Source organism: Neospora caninum, chromosome VI (genome assembly GCF_000208865.1).
Source record: "Neospora caninum Liverpool complete genome, chromosome VI".
Lineage (NCBI taxonomy): Eukaryota > Apicomplexa > Conoidasida > Eucoccidiorida > Sarcocystidae > Neospora > Neospora caninum.
Genome location: NC_018392.1, coordinates 1,123,958 through 1,144,918, shown reverse-complemented (window position 1 = coordinate 1,144,918; position 20,961 = coordinate 1,123,958). Strand labels below are relative to the sequence as shown.

At 50.6% G+C, this 20,961-nt stretch overlaps 6 protein-coding genes across 6 annotated transcripts; 3 read left to right on the top strand and 3 right to left on the bottom strand.

Annotated features, from left to right (window-relative positions):
• Window positions 1-1,273: 1,273 nt before the first annotated feature.
• Window positions 1,274-1,955, bottom strand: NCLIV_016820 (conserved hypothetical protein; the record flags this gene model as incomplete). The annotated part of the gene is made up of 7 exons (XM_003881874.1): window positions 1,274-1,311; window positions 1,364-1,425; window positions 1,486-1,523; window positions 1,579-1,598; window positions 1,658-1,670; window positions 1,727-1,804; window positions 1,866-1,955. 7 exons carry the CDS (start codon window positions 1,953-1,955, stop codon window positions 1,274-1,276), a joined length of 339 nt encoding a protein of 112 aa, XP_003881923.1.
• A 225-nt stretch (window positions 1,956-2,180) lies between these two features.
• Window positions 2,181-3,510, top strand: NCLIV_016810 (conserved hypothetical protein; the record flags this gene model as incomplete). Its single annotated transcript, XM_003881873.1, has 10 exons — window positions 2,181-2,464; window positions 2,529-2,635; window positions 2,691-2,758; window positions 2,812-2,895; window positions 2,952-2,985; window positions 3,047-3,083; window positions 3,143-3,186; window positions 3,244-3,332; window positions 3,388-3,423; window positions 3,481-3,510. The coding sequence occupies 10 exons, from the start codon at window positions 2,181-2,183 to the stop codon at window positions 3,508-3,510; spliced, it is 813 nt and encodes a 270-aa protein (XP_003881922.1).
• Window positions 3,511-3,634: 124 nt separating this feature from the next.
• Window positions 3,635-6,918, bottom strand: NCLIV_016800 (putative TCP-1/cpn60 chaperonin family protein; the record flags this gene model as incomplete). The annotated part of the gene is made up of 10 exons (XM_003881872.1): window positions 3,635-3,888; window positions 3,999-4,094; window positions 4,193-4,427; window positions 4,556-4,661; window positions 4,753-4,967; window positions 5,250-5,510; window positions 5,724-5,975; window positions 6,076-6,297; window positions 6,626-6,712; window positions 6,916-6,918. The coding sequence occupies 10 exons, from the start codon at window positions 6,916-6,918 to the stop codon at window positions 3,635-3,637; spliced, it is 1,731 nt and encodes a 576-aa protein (XP_003881921.1).
• Window positions 6,919-8,193: 1,275 nt separating this feature from the next.
• Window positions 8,194-10,446, top strand: NCLIV_0167 (DNA-directed RNA polymerases I, II, and III subunit RPABC1; the record flags this gene model as incomplete). The annotated part of the gene is made up of 5 exons (XM_003881871.1): window positions 8,194-8,291; window positions 8,515-8,596; window positions 8,763-8,822; window positions 9,779-9,816; window positions 10,272-10,446. 5 exons carry the CDS (start codon window positions 8,194-8,196, stop codon window positions 10,444-10,446), a joined length of 453 nt encoding a protein of 150 aa, XP_003881920.1.
• A 1,631-nt stretch (window positions 10,447-12,077) lies between these two features.
• Window positions 12,078-13,276, top strand: NCLIV_016780 (conserved hypothetical protein; the record flags this gene model as incomplete). The annotated part of the gene is made up of 4 exons (XM_003881870.1): window positions 12,078-12,120; window positions 12,335-12,589; window positions 12,685-12,839; window positions 13,235-13,276. 4 exons carry the CDS (start codon window positions 12,078-12,080, stop codon window positions 13,274-13,276), a joined length of 495 nt encoding a protein of 164 aa, XP_003881919.1.
• Window positions 13,277-18,171: 4,895 nt separating this feature from the next.
• Window positions 18,172-20,961, bottom strand: NCLIV_016770 (conserved hypothetical protein; the record flags this gene model as incomplete). Its single annotated transcript, XM_003881869.1, has 5 exons — window positions 18,172-18,321; window positions 18,973-19,197; window positions 19,416-19,997; window positions 20,330-20,497; window positions 20,611-20,961. The coding sequence occupies 5 exons, from the start codon at window positions 20,959-20,961 to the stop codon at window positions 18,172-18,174; spliced, it is 1,476 nt and encodes a 491-aa protein (XP_003881918.1).

Genomic DNA, 20,961 nt, shown 5'->3' with positions numbered 1-20,961 from the left:
GGCCATGTGCAGCGGAAAAGAAGTATTCTCGAGCGCGATCCAGGTACGTGATCATGTTCAACTCGAAAGAGTAGAGCCTCTACAAATCCCATACGTATGTCTGCAAATGCTTGTCAAGATCCGAAGACGAAGGCTAACAAGAATGTCGTTGGCCGCCTTTGGCCGGCTAGTCGTGTTTGAGACGTCACCGCCAAGACAGGAGATTTTGTACGTGTGACGGCCCTCCTCAATGAGCCCAATACTATAGGGCTGGAAAAGAGGAAATATTTCTAGTCTATGAGAGGCTTTCCTTGTTCAGCCGTTGCGTTTCAAAAGAAACCGTACAAACAACGGCGCTCACTATGCTGTGTTACACGAAGTACCTAAAGACGATCGCACTTTCTGTCGTCATATGCAAAGTAAGCGACGCTTTAAATATGCTGAGGCGCAAGTCACGTGCACAATCCCTTACAGGGTAATCTGCGTACTTTGCCCGTACAACCGCTCATGTTGCACACGAAAGACTGTGCACTGCAACCGGGTAGACATTGTCTACCCGCGTGGATGGGTTTCCGTCGGATAAGGAAGTGTGGTTTTCTCACAATATCCAGGAGATGCCACGAGCCTCGACACTACGCATTCGATTACCGAACAGTCAGGGGCAACAAACTCAGAAGCATGGTGCTAGCTTGTAAGACCGACTAATCGAGCACAATGCTCTCGAGTGTGAGGAAAAAGAGAATCCACCACCTACGAATACTGCTTGACGAATCGGACTCTAAAAGTCGGCAGGCAATAGGCAAAACCCAGAGAGCTGCATAGAAAACCCGGTAACACTGCAAATTTGAATATATATGCTGATCTTAGGAGAGGTAGATGTCAGATGAAAAATTTTCACAGACTGGCAAACTGGGGGATGAGCCTCGGGGGAATCCCGTCTAACAGTGTCTCGCTATCTTTCTTATAAACTCGTGTCAGATTCTCAGTGTGACCCGTAATGCTGTCACAACTTCAAGCTGGGTTGCCAAGACAACCTATTCGTAGCAAATAACATCGGGTTTTGAGCACTATGGTACACAAAAGGACCAATATATGGTCAGCTTTGGAGACTTGCGTTGAAACCGTCAGCATTGCATTTGGGTCATATCATGGAGCAACTTTGAAGGGGGTACTCTGGGATGACGTAACTTGTCAAACGGTTCACAGCACCTTAAAGTCAGCATGTGTGTTTGAACAACTTAAGGGTTTCACTTCTCCATCTGCTACACAACGTTTCACAGAAGAAAGAGCAGATCTAGTCCAGCATTTGAGACCTGATAGCATCAATGGTATCTGGTACATCGTCATACATAATAGTAGTCGGCGAACGGAAAAAACGCCTCACTCGAGATCCGTTGCCTGTCCATCTTCAGGGATCGAAAGACACGAGAGGCTTCTTTGGCCTTCCTGGAAGGTATCTCATGGTTTTGCAAGCATTCGCCATGACCCTTTCTTGCAACTACTCACTGGTCGACGTCCGCAATGAAGCGACTCTGGGCCTTCCTCTTAGAGGACAGGTGGTATGCAATCTAGTTCCGGCGTTCTCCTTTTGAAACTTACCTCTCCCACAAGCATCATTTCTGAGCGAGCAATCAATCACGCTGGACCCGATTGATCATCGTTCAACCGAGATGCATACCTTCGAGAAAGTCCTAACACGCAGCAATGAATACTGTGACTAAAATGTGAACAGTTGAGTTCACTATACCGAGGGCAGCCGAGCCTCCGCACCAACGTTAACCACGGTGTAGGGAGGAGGATTCCTATCATTGAAGGCAGGGAATATCTGTGCGAAATTACTGTCGATAGACTTATGTAGTGGCAACCGAGACAGGTAGGGATTTTACTTGTGTGAACTTTGGTCCACCGTCAGCGGCGACTGTGCTGACACAGAGGACAAACGAGACAAACACCCCAGGCAGTGTTTTTAGGCACATCTTGGTTTTTTTTGGCGAATCTGATGCGTTCTGGGTCAGCCGATAGTATGTGAGAGCCCCAGAGAGACTGGATATGTGCAGGCTTTCACGACCCTTGTGTACCTACTCCCCGCTGCCTATATCTCCTGCTCTGGAAGCTGCTGACTCGAGTTCACCCCTGCCTGTAGTTAGAGCTGTTGTCGTGGGAGTGAGGTTATAGACCGAATCCCTGTGCAGAACATAGAAATGAAGCTGACTACAGTGGGAGCTCTGTGCCTATTCTTTACTAGGGCACCTCCGGTTTCTGCCGTGGTATCCCCGACAGTTCAAAGTGGAATGACAGTGTCTGTCTTGCGAGTGGCTTCGGCTGGCGGCCAGCCTTCACAGATTGTCGTTGGGTCTGAAGAGACGCAGTATGCAATTGGCATGGACTCCTCAGGCCGCTTCGTTGTCGCAAGCAATCGCTCTCCTCTCCTTGTGGTCGACTCGGAAGATAATATGACAGTGACGGCCAGGAACTTCGCTGCCTCGTAAGATTCGCGCACGATTCGAACTATTTATCCACAACATGCGTCTATGCTCCTTCTTTTCAAGATCTCTTGACTTGAGAGGCGACTTGCAGGTCAACGGGGTCAAGCAGTTTCGCATCGCTGCGAGGGAGGACGTTTCCTCTGGAGAAGCAACAGGCTGGGATAACGCGGGTGTGCCAACCCCTGTTTAGACGAACGCCCCATCGACATGCATGCTTTTCACCAGCTTCCAGAGACATAGTATCGAAGTGTGCCGGTATTACCATGCTGGGTGGCTTCGGAAAATTTGCAAGGGTACAAGAAATTCGGATTTCATCTGAGGAGTAACATTTACCATTCCAGTGTAGGGCGAAGTTACAAAGAAGTTCGGCAAGCTGCGGCCTCATACGGAGCTGCGTGTCAAAGCTACGTTCCACTTTATTGATGCATGGGTAAGCGAGCAAACGGATTTTCCTGTGGGTTGGCGGCAGTTTCACAACGCTGTTAGGCTGGCGAAACGGGTTTTATGCGGCTGGACATTGGTAATGTGTTAGTAACCTTTAATGTTGGTCAGCGTATTTACATCAGCGATCTCCTGACCAGGCGAGCATGGGCAGCTCACTCACATTTGGGCAGAGCGGTGAGAAAGACGGGATTTCCCTATAGTTGACCTTCTGCATATATGAAACGACCCATCAGCCACTCGCAGGACATGGAACAAGAGGCCGTAAATGTTTGTGGAGGTTAGGGGACGTGTCATATTACGTTATGCGGCTAGATGACGTCCGCACTCCTCTCAGGAGCTGTTGGAGAAGGAAAATTTGCGGCACCAATTGATATTACTGTGTCACACAGTGACGACTATGTTACTGTAGGTTTCGGAAGCACGGTAAGCGGCAAACTCGGTAGAAAACGGGAACGAAAGTGAATGTCAAAAACTGCAGATACAAGAAGATGATCCCTTCGATCAATCTTGGGGAGTGAGCCACCTCAGCCATTCTCTTCCTTTCGCAGCAGAAACGACACACACCTGTCAGGTCTCCGGGATCGAGATTTACATTCGATGAAAACTAATGTTTCAGCTGCACCTCTTATATCCTCAAAATCAATAGCTACAAAACCGAATCCAACACACTAGAAAAGACAAGTTCACTGTCAGAGCAATCATGTATCCAGTGCGGCAGTCGAGCGTCATGCCATTGGCAGGTCTGGTACATCACGTAAATTCTTTTCTGGCTCCTCCTCCTCCACCATCATCCCTTCGGTGGTCAAGACAAGACCCGCAACCGATGTTGAGTGTTCAATGGCGGAGATGATGACTTTTGCCGGATCGATCACGCCCTGGCTGATCATATCCCCGAATTTGTTCGTCTTTGCATTCCATCCAAAGCCAAACGGTTTCCCTGAAGTCAGAATTGCTCGGACTACCTTGTCTCCATTTACACCTGCCACAGATAGAACAGAGTAACACACAATCGATTCCTTTAGAATTAAACACCCGAATGTGAGAGCACCTTTGTTCGCTGATATTCATGCTTCCACGAAAGGTCCTTACCAGCATTGTCCGCTATTTGCTTGGTGATGGACTTCATGGAATCAACTACGATCTTAGCGCCTGCCTTTTGCAGCTCGATTTCTCCTTCCATCTCGTCTGCACAGCAAAGACACAAACGACAAATAGCCTAGTTACCTTTGGACACGTGAGATGCACACACCAGTGCATCTTAAAAGCTGCAGAAAGACGCTTACCAACCACTTCCGCTGCTGCACCAACTGGTTCGTCTCCGTCGCACGTCATTTCAGTTTTGGCAGCCTCCTCAATCTCCGCGACTATTTTACTGTAGAACTCGTCCGTGGAAAGGGCCAGATAGGTGACGCCCCCACCAGGAACGTATCCAGTCTCGAGGGCAGCACGGACGGCGTTGATCGAGTCCTCATACCGCAGCCTCTTCTCCTTCTGTTCGGTTTCTGTCGACGCACCGATCTGCAAGAAGAGGTTTCAAAAACAAGCATTTCTTGAAGGTCGTGGTACTTGCTACCTCCACGAGCTGCGTCTACGTGGCGTTCCGTACCCAATTTCTTGCGAGAGGGTCTTGGCACGCTGAGTCTCACCATAATACGGGCAATACCGCCGGATAGAGCTGCAATCCTTTCACCCAGCTTCTCGCGGTCGAACTTCGACGTCGACACCTCGAGTTCCTTTTGCAACTGTGCGACCCTGCGAATCACAAACAACCCCAATACATACTTATGTGCCAGGAGAAAAACAGTTATGGTCAGCGGCAGAAAACCCGCTCTTCCCCTCATACCTGTCCTTAATACTTGGTTGATACTCTGGCCTTGTAAGGATCGACGTGCGATCTTTCCGCACGACGATGCTTGCAGCGTTCCCAACATTAGCAGGAGTGGCCTCTTCCAGCGGTAAGCCCAAATCTCGAGAAATGAGTTGGGCATTAGTCGCGACGGCAATATCTCGCAAGTATTCTTTACGTCGCTCTCCGAATGACGGTGCGCGTATCGTCACCTGCAAGACCGGTCACAGCACGCACAGCACGCCCGATTCCAGCATGATTTCCCGTGTTAAGCACAGCTGTTCTTCTATCTTGGTACGATCCCACTACATGAAGATGAAGGTGTGCGCCCGCCTCACTGTATTTGGTACAAAGTCATGGCTGTCTTCTCGGTACATCGTTTGCTATGTGTGGCATCACTCGTACTGTGCAGGCTCTGAACATGCGCACATTTCAAATCCACCACCCTCGCTCGCAAGGAGCCCGATCTCGGAAAAGAAAGGGGAAGTTCTTACCACTTTCAGGAGTTGACGCATCCGATTGATGATGCACGTTTGTAGAACTTCGGGGCCGAAATCTTCAGCAATAAGCACAAGTGGCGCCTTTGTTCGCACAAAGTGTTCCAAAATGGGGAGGATGCTTTGGGCTGTCTCTATCTTGTAGTCGCAAACCAGAATAGACGGATTTTGCCACTCTATAATGTCGCGATCCTCTCCCACAAGGAAGTACGGCGAAGAAAAGCCTCTTTCGAAGGTATACCCTTCCGTGAACTCCAGCTGCAACGAGAAACAGATAACAAGTGGAGAAGCCACATTTAGGCCAGAAGACCAGAACCGCCAAGCCCTCCTCCACTGCTCTCACCACATCAGCACGCATTACGTCTCGTTCACTGCAAAGCTTCCTGGCACCGGACGTCGTGAAAAAACCACCTCCTCATGCTAGTGTTATTCCTCTCACGGCTGCACATTTGCTGCCTTCCGCGATCGTACCGTGTCCTCAAGGGCGGGGTTGTCCTCCAGCACGATAGCGGCATGTCGGCCGAGTTTGTCGAACGATTTAGCTATCACCTGGCCCATAGCCACATTGCCACTAGTCGCCACAGTCGCAATATTCAGCAGATCGTTCATTCCTTCGACAGGTTTGGCCAAACGCTTTACTTCCTCCATCATCACTTTCGCAGCTCTTTGAATGCCGCGTTGCAGAGGAATTGGATTGTGTCCTTTGTTGACGTGGTCCACGCCCTGAAAGCATACCGACCAGTCCAACACGATAAGAAGCTCCTCTGATTGTGGTAGCAGTAGACCCCAATTCCCGGCAACTGTCCCATAAACCTACTCTTACCTGGCGTGCTATTTCAGCCGTGAGGATAGTCGTGGAGGATGTGCCGTCTCCTGCCCACTCATCCGAAGTCGATGCAACCTCCTGCACTAACTTTGCACCGGCGTTGTGAGCACGACTCTTAAGCTCAATATTTCTTGCGATGGTGACACCATCATTGACTATCATGGGCGGCCCATATTCTCTCTCCAGTAAGACGTTACGCCCTCGGGGCCCTAATGTGACCTGAAAAAGCCCACAAAGAGTGTTGCACCGCGAGCAAAAGATTAGCAAGTTTCCGTGGGCACGCTCGAGCAATTTCCACTGTGATGCGAACATTCACTGTGCCCGTGCCACGACAGTCTCCAAGCCGGGAGATGATATATGCTGGCCACTAGGAACGAAGATTACACCTATAGATATCATGCAGATAGTTCTCAGTTCTGCAGGTCTACCGTTTTAAAAATCGATGCGGCTCGTACCTCCGAGTTGCCTGGGTCCCGCGTGATACGATCAACCATAGTGACGCTGGGGGTCCTTCCACACATGAGTCCAGCTCCTTGACAATGCTTACCCTAACTGCTCCGGCCACAGCTTCTATGCCTTCAAGGAGCTGATTGCGACATTCATCGGCTAAAATGAGCCGTTTCGCCTTGCGTGCCTGCTCACAAATACAGGTTGCACAACACTCGCTGCGGTTGCCTCAACGTGATGCTGCTTCAGCAAGCATGGGTCAGAAACATGGCTTCTTCGGCGCCAAAAAAGGGGACCGAGAGGCTGGGGAACCCTTTTTTTTCATATCTGAAGTTTGATCCTTGGTCACGGGTTCCAAAGTCCGCAGGTGCTTGCGGGCTGGTTGCTCACCATCAAAGTTGACGGGGAACCTTGCCGTGTTGAAGGGGCTCTGTAGGTGCCATTGATATTTAGTGGGACATGTTTCCCGCGGACACTAGCAGGTGAAACAGAGTGGAACCCCTCAGAGGAAGGGGGACGCAACAGCGAGTGCCCAAGAAAGGCATTCGGGGCTGGAAGTTGAAAGCATGACGCAAAGCTGCTAATGCCGAATCCTGCGACAATGAGAGGATACGACACAAAGTATGCAAGTGCCACCATTATGCCAACATCTGATTTGCAAAAACCCAATCCGTTGAAAGCAACGTCTTGCATATGTCAAATATGCCCTGTCTCCACTGCTCCGGAAACACCTTTTGCTCAGAGTTTCTTCCCACGGTTGACGAGGAGACGTGTCTGGAGACAAGACGCCTACTGTCGTACAGCATTTGCATGCGCAGTCGCTTGCGCGAGCAGAGAGCTTGTACTGACAGCTCAGCGTTCATCAGCGGAGCCGCGAACAGTCGTTGAATATCGGAAGCCCAGTCGCAACAAACTTAACCGGTTCACATCGTTTTTCTTTTGCTGAGTTTCCTCGTATTTTATCGTCGTGACATTTTGCATGTCGCTTTTGGTTGCAAGCCATCTTCCGTGGTGATATTGCTGTCGGGGAGGCGAGCGGGTGCAACACAGAGTGGTACCTGAGGTGATAGCTCAGTCTTGTTGGCCATTCTACTGAATGCCGGAATGCTTTGAATTTATCGGAGTCGTCGAAACCACTTCTTTTAACTTTTCTGTGAGGGTACGGAGGAGCAGGTTTCTCGTGCGTAGGCTGAGCATTCACTGGGTATGGCTTAACTTGTGGGGAGGCCGGATGATGAGGTGGTAGTAACAGCATAAGGCTGTCCTGTGACGTGCAGGACATTGGGCTGACCCTTCGACGTTTGACTGTCCACATTTGAGAAATAAGATGGAGGACAGCACAAGGAGACTGTTTCGAGCTCGGAAAACGTGTTGTGACATGCTCCAGGACCGCGGCTACATCGTTTCAGCACAGGAGAAGAATGAATCGTGGAATGATTTTCTCCAGAGATTCAAGGAAAATGAATGCAAGTAAGACGGAGCAACAGAGAAGTATTCGAAGGGTGGCTGCCTCCGCCGACTCCGGCCTTTCTTTCGATCGTCGCCACGGACGAGCCACGCTGCGTGAAGATGGCCCTTGTGGCACGTCATGGTTCCCAACTGTCCCGTTGACAGCCCACCGCTTTTCTTGTGACCTTTCCTGTCTGGCTTTTCTACAGCCGTTCGCGAATGCTTTTAGTCGCATCGCACAAAGTAGATCCTGACAATCGGGTAATTGTCTACTTTGCGGATGAGACCAAGAAGACCGGCGTGAAGCCGATCAGAGAGTAGGTCCACACACAACAGTTGGCGCTGCGGGCTTCCTGAATTATGAGCTTGAGGCTTTTGGGTCTTAGTGCATATGATGAAAAAACGGTAGGGATTGAGCATATGAACCAAAAGGTACCGTGCCGCTAGTGGTGGTGCGGCCCGTCTATCCCGAAACCCGGTGATCTCCAAATAACATGCGTTCCAGATGTGTTCTGTTGCATGTGTGCTGAACCCTTGCAGGCTCACGGAGCGGATGGAGGAACGAAATATCCAGAGGGCGATTTTGGTTACTCAGAACGTCCTGACAGCCTTCGCCAGAGATGTACGCTGTTCAGTAGCATCACGGGCGCAGATATCGGTCATAGTCCAGAGTCGTTCTTAATTAGTGTGCCGATTGAGGAAAACAGGCTCCTCAGTTCTGTCACGACGCTTAAGAGGTTTCTGAGATTTTAAGGTTGGAGTGGCGTCGTTGCTGTGGCTATGTTCAGGCGATTAGCGAGGCAGCTCCGCGGCACATAATAGAGAACTTCATGGAATCGGAGTTGTTGGTAAGTGGTCGGAGCGTATGGCATGCGCAGCAGGCAGTGGGGTGTAGGGCACAAATATATCTGGTTCGTCAAGCAGAGTCTGACGTGTTAATCCAGAAATACGTAATCCACTCGTTACAAATGTTTTCAGTGTTGGCTCTAATGTGCTGTCCTTCAAGGCGTTTGCGTGCTAACGGTATATCTGTGCAACGGAGAGCTCAAAGACAACCACAAGCCAACCCATGTTTTATTCGCTCAGGTCAACATTACAAAGCATGAACTAGTGCCCAAGCACGTGCCATTGACAAACGAGGAGAAACAAAATCTTCTCAATAGATATCGAGTAAGCTTTGAATATTGATGTTTCTCTTTTGGTCTCGGTACGAGTCGCCTCTACATGGGTTATTTGAGCCACGAATATGACGACCTAAGAAGCAGCCTTGTTGTAGCCCGTGTCGGTAACAGACAGCATCGGAAGCTCCCGGGAATGATAGGACTGTCATAACCGGTCAATCGTGAGAAGGTGGCCGCATTTCATCGGTGTCGGGACGACTTCTACAAAACGCGGAGCCGAACTAGTCGTGCTGTAGTGATTTGTGGAATGCAGGTCAAAGAGATTCAACTTCCAAGGATTCAGTCGGCGGACCCAGTTGCACGTTATTTTGGCCTGTCTCGTGGACAGGTACGATTACCAACCGAGATAGAAGTAGAGCATCTCTTTTTTTCAGGCCAAAATGTGTTTTTGCAGCGGCAATCCTGTTAGGTTATCTTCTGTATGCATTCGTTTAACCAGCAAGAGAATGGGTAGAAGCGCTACATAGCGCAGTTGAATCAGCAGGGATGGTTTAACCGCTTTTGACGATGGGTTGCTGCAGTGTTCGAGCTTCATATGCATGCCACTCTGAATACGTTTTAAGACGAACACAAGAAAGGTGATTTAAAATACTGTCTGAGGTATCATGCTTTGCTTCTTGCAGGTTGTCAAAATCATCCGACCCAGCGAAACGGCGGGACGGTACGTGACTTACCGTCTTGTTGTGTGAGGTGTTCTTTTTCTAAGAAGGATGACTTGTCATTTTGTGTCCCAGGAGGGCTGCTTACTGTTGTGAAAAGCATGCTACACTGATGCCGCTAACAGTCACGTTCCTATCATCTGGCAATATGCTTGCATTGGCCGCTGCGAAATGAGTAACTGGGATGTCAGGCCAACGAACGAAGCATGCTTTTGGCTGGCAGGTCTCTGTCCGGCTGCAACATCTGAGCAGTGGAGACTAGGATGCCGCTACACGTTATATTCAGCCACACCGGGAGATGGGCGGCGGTCCCGTAGCACCGAATGCATCCGCGCACAAATTTCCGGTCTATATACAGGGGCTCTCTGGTACCATGTATACCTGACACATTTTCCGATGGAGGCGCGGTCCTGCAGGTCCCCATGACCTCTTTTGGTTGATGCACGGCCCTGCCCAGACGGGCGGAACTCAGCGAATGCGCGCGGTGTGGCTACTTTTGCGTCTCGAACTTCGCAAGTGATCTCGCGAGGGAGCTGCCGCCGGGCCTGGACTTGGCGCCGGCCCTCACATTCTGTGTAGAGGAGGCACTGTGGAACATGCAGAATGATATCCAGGGAATCACTCAACTCTAATGTTACGCGCAGCTTTGCATTCATAGGCTCGGGCACCGATATAGGAACAATACTCATATGGGTGAGGTCGTAAGCTACGCGGACACCGGTCGTTCGTCGTACATGCAAGCTAGAGAACGGATCTCACGCTCCCTCCTTGTAAGTCAGCATGCCAGTATGGTGCTTTCATTGGCCAGATACATCCGTCTTCGTCTGCTGCTTTTGAGAAAAGCTCCCACGTTTACAGAAAGAGAGAAATGTACACAGAATTCGTGTATCACTAAACTCATGCGCGACTCGAATTTGTAAAATTGGGTAGACGTTGAGGTACGTGGTTTGCTCCCACTCCGACAGGTCAGCATTGCATATGGCCTCTGCCGGAACGGTTTCGTTTCCAGCAGCTGTTTGCTTCTAGCAAGTAGCGAACTGAGTTATAATCGCTTTCCTTACTGTGCCAGCGCACCACACTACTGTCGGAAGACTCCTCAACGCAGCAGACTCTGACAGCGAGTATGCACCGCACTCCTCCATAATTCGCCCTTGCGCCGCTAGATCGTGAGGGTGTCCTCAGAAACGCGGACATTTGCCAGGTTTGCCGAACGCACACCGGTACTGACACGCTTGCGATTTGATCTGTTCCATGAGATGCCATGACCGAACCCAAACTGTGCAATAGAAATCTACGAAGACGGGGAGACAATAGCATCCGCTCATACAACACTGACGGCCAGGCAACGATGGTGTTCGTGATTCTGGCAGGGAGAACTTGTGCTGAGGACGTGCCTAGGTGGTGGCACCGTTTTTTCCGGTTTGTTCATCCCTCGCAGAGCATCTTTCACGGGTTATGGCTACCGTATTAGGCGCTCTACTCCTTCGTTGTTGGTCATGTCAGTTCCCCATAGTTCAACCTTAGCTTACAGCGGCTTCCAAACCGTTACGTTTTGCCCTGGGAATATACTGCCGAAGTCTAGCTTCTCTCGGAAAGCCCCGACAGCAACATCATTCTCATTACACTCATAAGCTGAAGGAGGAAACCCATGACTGTGGCCTGCGTTTACTGTTCGCTCTTCCGAACAGCTGTTCGGCCTTCCTTCCGCTTCATTGTGACGATGTGATGAATTGTTTGACCTGGCTGGGTTGGGATTTGCCAGGTAACAAGAACCGCGCAGCAGCGTTGTGTTAGATCAGTCGCGCAAAGCTGGCCCCCTTCGGGAACATCTACGAGACTGTGTGTGGTGACTCGTTTTCCTTTTTTGGACGAGAAATGAACAATTCCTCCGTGCCCTGCCGAAGAATGATGTTTTGGGCGTAGAGATCGGTTTCTCCCGTCAGGACCATTCTTAGCAAATACCAGCTACAAAGATTTGGTTCTGCGGCAGGTTGTGACTCAACGGGGCAGCTGTCTAGCCGTCTGCACACTTGCTCTCTGTAACAAAATGCGAGTCATACGAAACGTAGAAACTGCTGGCGTAAGGAGGCCCTTCCAGATCCATTCTGACGTCTCGACGAAAGACTTCGAGGACTTTTTCTTCTCTAAGTCTTCGTCTCCGTGTCCTCAATCATACCCCGGTGTTGATGGCTCAGACAAGGACCGAGTGCCACGGCGGCGGTCGGGCTGGGAACAGGATTGGACCAGGAAGAGGCCCTGGAGCATGCGGCTGGCGATTCATTGCGCGACAATGTGTGCTGCTGCAGGTCCGTCACCCACACGAGGTTTGCCTGCCCAATATCTTAGCGAACTCAGCTGACCATTCTGAACGGACGGCGAACGATAGCTGCTCTAGTGTACTGTGTTAACCGCTTGGTACCTGCTGCTCTTTGCGAGTTGCTGGAGGCAATTGCAGAATGTCACAGCGGTCGTGGGTTTTTCAAGTGAGAACCTCCTATGACGGTGCTGCTTGTAATTCAGTCGCAGTTTCTCGCATGGTTGGACTAGAACGCGCGACGGTTGTCAGCGTTCCTCTTGCCAGCGCATTCGGAATCCTGGTCGCGCCCTATGTCAAGTCAACGCTTCCCAGAACGAGCCTGCCGAAGGCCATCATGGCACGGTTACCGGTCACCCCGAACTACCATATTATCCTGCTCGAGCTCGGTCTGCTCTCGTACTTCGCAAACTTCGCCACCCAGGACACTAACCGCCCCATGCTGGAGTCTAACGCGACAGGTGATTGCCGGCCATTCAGCCACCTGAGATGCCTGCGAGGCCGGAAGCCATGGGAACATGCCTCTCGTATATGCCTGTCTTCACTGTTTGTTCAGGCATATCACTCGCTCTCAGGGTACTGTGGAGTCGGCTTGAAAACGTTCGACAAAACGGTTTGATGCCAGCGGTCCATCTTGATATTCCTTATCTTCCAAAGGACTTCGTCTTTTACTATGCAGGCAGTCAGACATATCGATACGCCATCGCTATGGCTGCTGTCTCGTTTCTAGCCGCTGTCAACTCCCGCAGGTCCCGGATTGTATTCTTATGGGTAGTCTTCGAGCATCTCACTTGGATCCCTTCCCTCCTCAGCTACTTTCACGGAGCGTCCAAAAGCCTCGCTCCCCTCCTGCCTTTGCTGGAGCACTCGTTCTCGCCGACCACATCTGCAGTGGTGTTTCCAGTGAATGACCTGTGGACAGGTCTGCACTCCTACATGAGAGAAGGTGAGCCATCGCCGACTGACCCGACGACTGAGTGGGTGTAACAGCCATCGCCACGCACGCCTCTATACTCGCTGCAAGTCTCCTCCCGCTGTCATACACTTCTTTATAAAACCATCACCTGACCGCCAACACTTCCCTCTCCCAAATATTCTCCCTGCAGCTGTTATTCAAAGACTTGCGTTTGCGGGACTCCAGCTTCTAGTAGCAGTGGCGTGGCTGATGAAGGCAGCTACGCTGGTCTCTCTCTTGCTCCAACTCGGTGAAAAGGGAAGACGTAACAGGAGTGGCGATTCGTGAGGGATCGTCGATTGGAAACAGAATTATCTTTGGATTTCTCGCTGAAGAACCCCCCGCCTGCCAGTTTCTGGCTTGCTTCGTCTGTGAAGCGGCGCTACTTTCAAGAGACTTTCTGAAGATTCGTTCAATTCACAGGCTCCTCAGGTAGCCGTTTTTTCGGTATTTACCTGCCTATGACTCAGATGACACCGCTGATATACCGCCGATGGCTTTGATAGTGCCACCCGAAATCAGTCTATGCCCATGAAGTGCCCATACTAGTGACATATTGATCAGTTACATGTTTTCCGCTCGTCGTTTCTAGGCGACAACTGATCTAGGCCCCCTTAGAGGCTCACAGAAGACGGGATATTTTTAAGACGGTGCAAACGTGGCACGGCACTATCCAGTCTGGTTCGATGAAGCTTGTTGGGTTTATGCCGAACTATGGCTCAATCTCGTGTTGAATGCTGCTCTCAGGGACACACTTGATGTCGGCTCGCGTCTTTCCCTCTGACTTTCAGAGTGAGTGATAAATAGACGTGGTCAACACAACATTCATTAGCGGACTGGGGCGGCAAATCTCCATTTCGGTACTACGCCAGTATCCACGACTGACGCGCCAGATATAGTAGCTCTGGCAGTTGCAACGCATTTCATTTCACTTTTGAAAGGGCACTTGAACACCTCGTTGCATTGTGACGTGCAAGACCCTCTTTAGGAACGGATTCCCCGTAACGAAGAGCAAACAAGACGCTTCCGCAGCACATGACAGAGGGATGTTCTTTTTCCTGTAACCCTGTGGGCTGGTACGTTGCCTCAGGGTGCTGTCTAACGCTTTCGAGACCAGCTTGATGCCAGATGCAGGCAAATGTCTCATCCTGCCCCACCTCAGGCTTCCATTGCGAGGTTGATTGATGAACTGCAGCATAGCCAAAGGGGTTTGTCTAGAATTCTGTAGTGTTGAAGATGGGTAACGCTTCTCTGGATGAATGCGGATGTCGTTTGGAGTCTCTCGTGCCCATATTATCGCACAACATAGTCGTAGGGTAGTGACCCTCAACTGTTGGCCAACCTCAGAAAACGGACAGGGAGTGTGCGGCTTTTCCGTAGGATCCTTTGTTTGGCCTGGTAGCTGTAAGTTAATCCAGCTCAAGCCCAAACTGTGGTGTTGAGGCTGGGGGAGAGACCCGAGGCACATGTCTCCACTCCACATGCACAGCTTGCAAATTTGTACTGCACTGCTAATCGGCCCGGCCGAAATAGTGTTGACACGCCCCTGCAGCTTGGTCTCTTCGTTCTGGTTTCTCTTGATGCCGCAGCTGACCATGCTGATCTCCCGCACACATGTTTTGAGAGGCACATTTTGACTGAGCGTAAGAAATATACGAAAGGGAGCAAGCCGTATACGTGGCATCGGCGAAGATATCTCCTCTTTGCAGTCGTGCTGCAGGAGACCTGTTCCCCCACCCTTCCCCCAACCCACCCGCCCCCCCCTCCCAGCCCACGCTCCTAGGGAACGTTTCTTCACCACATACACTTTCGTCTTTCCCTATTTGCTTCTGACTCAAACGTCGTAGGATTGACTAATCGATGCCGTCACTGCCGTGGCGCCAGGCTGACCACTCGTGATGCCACTTGTAGGACGCTACACATCAGGCTGGAAAGTTGGAACGGGGTTTGAGTCAGTTTCTTTGCTAGGACCTGAGGAACTTAGTCCTCCAGTAACAAACGGATACACTGCGCCCCAGGACTCTTCCAGCAGCTGTCCAACCGTACCGTAAGGTTTCGTATTGGTCCCTAGGGTATCAATCGTTTCCTTCGAGGCTTCGTAAAAACCTTAAGTCACTCTACGATGTCGAGTGGATAGGGCAGAGTTTGCCATCATGACCACGCAAACATCGCGGGTGCTAATCTAGGCGTTCCCTAGCGACACTGCAGCTGTCGAAAAAATTGGACGCGGGGCTGTCGGTCAGCTAGAGTTGCCCATATAGTTAAAAACACACACGTACAATACACGAAATCACCGTTCGCAGGCTGGTGTTCTCATGTTACAATGCAAGCTGCTGAGTAGTGTACCTGGAGTGCACTCGCGAATCTGCATTCCAGGCCGTTCCAATGATGTTCGTGGATGCTGCACATAAAGTGAAACAACAGGGGAGATACAACAAGCTGCGCCACCTGCGCTATCCTTTCACACACAGGCAGACAAAACGCAAGGGGCGGGTGGCTACGGTTGTGTCGGTGATAACCTTTCGGGTCTTTTGCTACGGAGGCGCTCCACAGTTCCAGCCCTGAGCACCAGCCATGGGAAGACAAACGGTGTCCTGCCTGCGAGGTCGTCACACCTAAACGGCCAGACAGTTACCTTAACACAGCTGTCTCACTGAGGTTGATAATCGGAAGACGACGAAAACGATATGTTTGGAAAAACATGACGCCAGTGGCCATCTCCAAGGCCAGCAACAGCGACAACGGGAAGAATGCTGCCCACCAAAAGATGTAGTCGAAGAAATGTTTCTAAATCGTTTCACCTCATCGCTTGAGGCAGATCCAAATTCTCCGATACAGACACTCCGTTGCTGCGATCCCCAAACTTCCATGCAAGTGTGCCGTCTGTCGTGACAGCCAACACAATTTTTCGAACCCAAGGCGTTGGCAGGAGCGTCGTTGTGGAGAACTCACCCCGCAGGCTGGTGTTATGTGCTATTGTTCTGAGTCTTGTGACGGCAAGTTCACAACCGCTCTAGCGCGAGTATCTCGGTTGCCCATCCATCATGGCAGACAGCGAGAATGGCATAGTTACTCGCTTGGAGGAAGCGATTCTTTCACTAATACGGTGGGTGGCTGTGCCATGTGCTTCCGAGCCGGTCACTTGCCAGTGGATATCGGGCGGATTCGGTGCCCACAAAGTTAGGACTGTGGCGCGTTGGGTCGTGATGATGAAGCAGATTATCATGCTTATCCAGATGAAGACTCATGCGACCACCAGAGAACTGTTCTATTCCAGTATCCGCACATATTCCACGCAGGCCGTGACGAATAGGATTTTGGCAAAGATGACTCACTTTCTTGGTGTGACGCGTGAAACATTGCACATATTCTCGCCCTCCAAGACATTGGTCAGAGGACCTTTTCTCTTGACGGAACTTTCATGTAAGGAATTGCCTCTTTGACATCCTCGCATCCGTGTCACATCGAAAAGAATAGATTCTGCTGAGGTCGAAGTTGATTGCCACAACGTATTCGAGGTGAGTAGCACCACTCTGCACTGAACATTTCACTTTATGTCAAGAAGGACGTGTCAGACCCGGGGCCATCAACTGCCTCCGTTCGGAGTCAGCCGCATCACGTGCTACGCTAAACCAAATTTCGTTTTGGTGAGCTGCGGCGTGTGGTGCTTGTTTTGAAGTGGCCGAGAACGACGGGAATGTCCTACGCAGATTGTCGAGAAGGAGACGGTATTTCAGCGTCTCCTTGCGGCAGACCTCACACACTGGTAAGGACATTCGCCCGTTACACTGGCGAGGCTTCCAGTCACTTATCTTCAGTTTGTATCCTTGTGCCGTCATGACTGCTCGGGGATTCCCAGGTACCCTCTCACAGTGTATCACCTAGGACACTCGCCTAGAAACTGCGCTTCAGATCTTGCTAGCCGGAAGCTGCTGCACCTGCTGAATTGTCATCTCAACGGCCGCACAAGGTTTGTTTGTCTGTGCGACTATGATCCTCACGGTGCGTGTCGAATGACGGCCATCACAAATCATCACGCATGGATGTAACATCGATCTGCTGCCACAGGCCTCGCCATAGCAATGACCTTCGCTTTTGGCGGTGAACAAAACAAGCGAAAATACTGTACGCTCCTCTTTTTCTTCTTTGACCCCTGCCATGTGATGAGGTCATCGGGAGCAGATCTGGAAGACTGCGCAATACCACAGATGGAGCCGCTCATGCTGCCCCAGCCCAAGGACGCCGTCTCAAAAGGAATCATACGTCAGGAAGACACGTCGGTCATGACATCTGTTGACCTGAATTTGCTTCACACGTAGGCTGACCACCACCCAATCATTCTAAAACTAAAAGACGTTTCAACCAGGTTGCAGGGTCGGCTCAAGCAGCTCGAAGAACGGTATCCCAGTCAGCTGCATATGAGCTGGAGGTGAGAGACAGAGGCACTTTTTGCGGCCGCGGAGTTCCATCTTCCTTAAGAAAGAGTTTGGAATCTATGCTCCATCACGGGATTAAATATGAGTAAGCCGCACAGTCAAACACTGGATGGATGATTGACAACACCATCCCACCACCAGACTGGACGCCATCAGCGATCTACCCGCAGTGGTCACGTCACTCATGGAGGACGCTGTCTCATCGCCATAGGGCATCTTCGGTTGCTGGCAAAACGAACGTTCTAAGGCAGTTTGCCTCAGCTTTAACGTCTTCACCACTAAAGTTCGAGGGCATCAACCTGGCATGCGTTTCAGCAAACACTTCAACCACATGAAGTTTGAGCCCTCGCATTGTGCAAACGACATGCTAAACGCGGACGCGACAAATTGAAAGACGCTCTGTGCCAGCTCACAGGGTTAGAGTCCGGCACGGGGCATTCAACAAAAAAAACTCAGCAAGACCGCATTCGCAGCAAAAACGTAGGACCTCGAGTCCTAACAAGGATACCAAGTCCTAAGCGCACATCAGACGAGGCGTAAACTCCTTTCATTTTGTCAAGCTTGTTTTCAACCAGGAAACGTGGTAAATATGCCTTTATTTCAGTTCATCAAGGTGATCACTCAGTAGAAGCAGTTGTCCCACCAATAACTATTACGCCTCTCCGTTTAGAAATTCACCTCCTCTCAGTGTGCCGCGTCCTTTCTGACACGCAACGGAAACAAGGAGAGTGCTGAAGCGATCCTTTACAAATGCACTAAAATCACCCGCCTTCTGTACATCCACGTGCAAGACAATAAAGGACTGAAAACATCCACGTGCAAGACAATAAAGGACTGAAAACATCCACGTGCAAGACAATAAAGGACTGAAAACATCCACGTGCAAGACAATAAAGGACTGAAAAGGCAATAAAAGATCAAATGCAAAGCAGTTAGGGAAATTGTTCCTAGAGTCAGTTTGGAAAGTCCAGGCAGGACAGTGTCCTCAGATAACCTGCGGTTCACGCTGCATGAGATTTGCAAGTTATACAGCCCTCGAGTTTGACTGTGCCAGGGAGTGTTCAAACTGGCATCCACTTAAGAGATGGTCGCTGTGCTTCACGTCTTGTTTTGGTGCAACACGATGTCCCAGCAGCCTGGTTTCGACCCTGAACATGCTGACTCGCGTGACGCCGGCTTGCACAGCGGTTCTGTGAGGCTGGAATGATCTCGATTTCTAGAAATCTCGGAATCCGACGCTCTTGAGGACAACACAGATGATGGTGGTCGGCTTGCATTAAGTGTCAAGTCATCCTGGTGTCGGCAATGAGGTGGTAGCAGACCCTGACAGAATCAATCAACGAAGGACACACTTAGCAGTGTTGGGACGGACTAGCAGCTCTGACCGTCTACCGAAGGGTGTTTCACCGGTGCTGGAGATAGCCGCCGATCGGAAACTTCAGATTTGCCTTACCCGCTCTAGTGAATCGAATCCGGCAACAGCATTTGCCGACCCAAAGTCACTTGAATGCCCTCGGTATGGGCGAGGTGCATGGTCACCACAGGTTGGAGCATGGTGTGAACCCTTCGGCGACACTGACAGCCTGATTTCCTCCTCCAAAAATCCCACATTCGCCTTCACGTCGTCGATATATTCTGCTATTCCCGCGACAACTGCGCCTTCCCATGTTCTTGCCAGCTGCACAGTCAGGACACAACCAAGGAAACGGTATACTAAAACTGTCGGACGATCAGGACCGAGCCGTTCCAGGGCTTCGTGAAGGCCGACAATGATAACGTGTCAAACCAGAAGATGGAATACTGAGGAGTAGCAGCGGTGATGATCGCTGTGTACCGCAACAGTCTCCATTAGCCGAGCAAACCTACAACTGCTCTGCTTGGGAACAGACATCGTACCAGTCGGTTGCAATACGAAGTGATCGCCACGTTAATCCGAGGATACAGAAGCCTAATAACGTAGAAGGTAAGGCACCTAAGCTGAACGATCAACAAATAGATCCATGCGATTAGGTTAGCCAGTAGCGCATAGCCAATAAGTTGCAGTCCTTCGTCGCGAAGAGCGGCCTCATATTCTCCTTCGGTGATAACATCAGGGCTGTTGACTTGAATCTCGTGGTCCTGCTTGTACGTCATGGTGTACACCCGAAGCACCAGCGCTGTGTTCACCATCATTGTCAGAAGCCATGGCAAGAAGAAACACCATAACGACCAGCAGCAAAGCCTGTTCGATATCCTTTTCTGGACTTCGTGCCGAATTGCCAGAGGCCCCTTCAGTTCAAAGTCCACGAGCGAAGTGCGGATGTCAAGATCAGTATGCAGTCGTCGATGAATTTTTCTGATGGTTGTCTTATTAAGATCTTCCGAAACACAGAAGTATTGCGGCAGCCTGTTAATAAAGCAGTAAAAATCATGATCAACTGAATCTCGAAGATCTGTTCGGAGTTCTTCCTGCGCCACTCGCACTAAATGTTTAGTCATCTGCGAGCAGAAAAAACGAAACAGGAGACCAGAAACGTTGTCGTAAAACTCATCGGCTTCCGCTGTCGATCACACAACTGGCTAAATCAAGCTGCCCACGCACATGCACTGTTCACGCTACGATAGCGGGACCTCTACGGGTGACTGACGGTGGACGTTGCTGTTGTATGATATACTTAGCTTCAGCTCGTCCACCGAGGCAAAACAGCACCTGGAGGCAGCTTGAACCATCTCCATTGTCGTCTCACTGAGACGAATTAGCAGCTGCGCATCTGGAAGTCGGTGCTAAACAAGCTGCGTGCTTCGACTGCAACCACAAGTGTTGAACTGACTCTGGCGACGAAGCTTCCTAGATTGGAACGAGCTGATGCGAATGCGAGCGTCATCACCAGCATCATGGCGCCAATGCCCACGCTGTAATAAGCGTCGAATCTGACGTTGTAGTCCTCTGCAGCGGCTTTCACCCAGGGACCTATTTCTGGCCATTGCTCTGGTACAGGCTGCGTCACACATACACGAACACAAGTGAGAGACATGACAAACAACGACGTTGAAAAGCTGCTATCGCATGTAGAGCTTCACTGCGATTGACTAGTTAGGATTGTCTCCTTACCAGCTGGCCAAGCATCCTGTAAAGACGAAACTGCAAGCTTAGCATTGCGACAGCATATAACCCCAGCCAAATAAACAAACAGAAGCTATTGGAAAAAACCGAAGTTTGCGTCCCGCATAGATATTTATTGGAGTCCTCCAAGTCCTTCTGTTCCAGCTCGTCGATAACGTAGTCAACGTCAGGCTGGAGGACCACTTTTGAGTACGAAGAAAGCCCCTTGACGCGGCTCAACGACACTAAGATCTGCTCCCGTTTCCGCCGATGGCATATTTCTTCCTCAGTTTCCTCTGGTACACTGCAGCACCAGTATCCAGGCTGCGCTCCAGAGCTGGAGCAGCAAGCAGTCGCCAT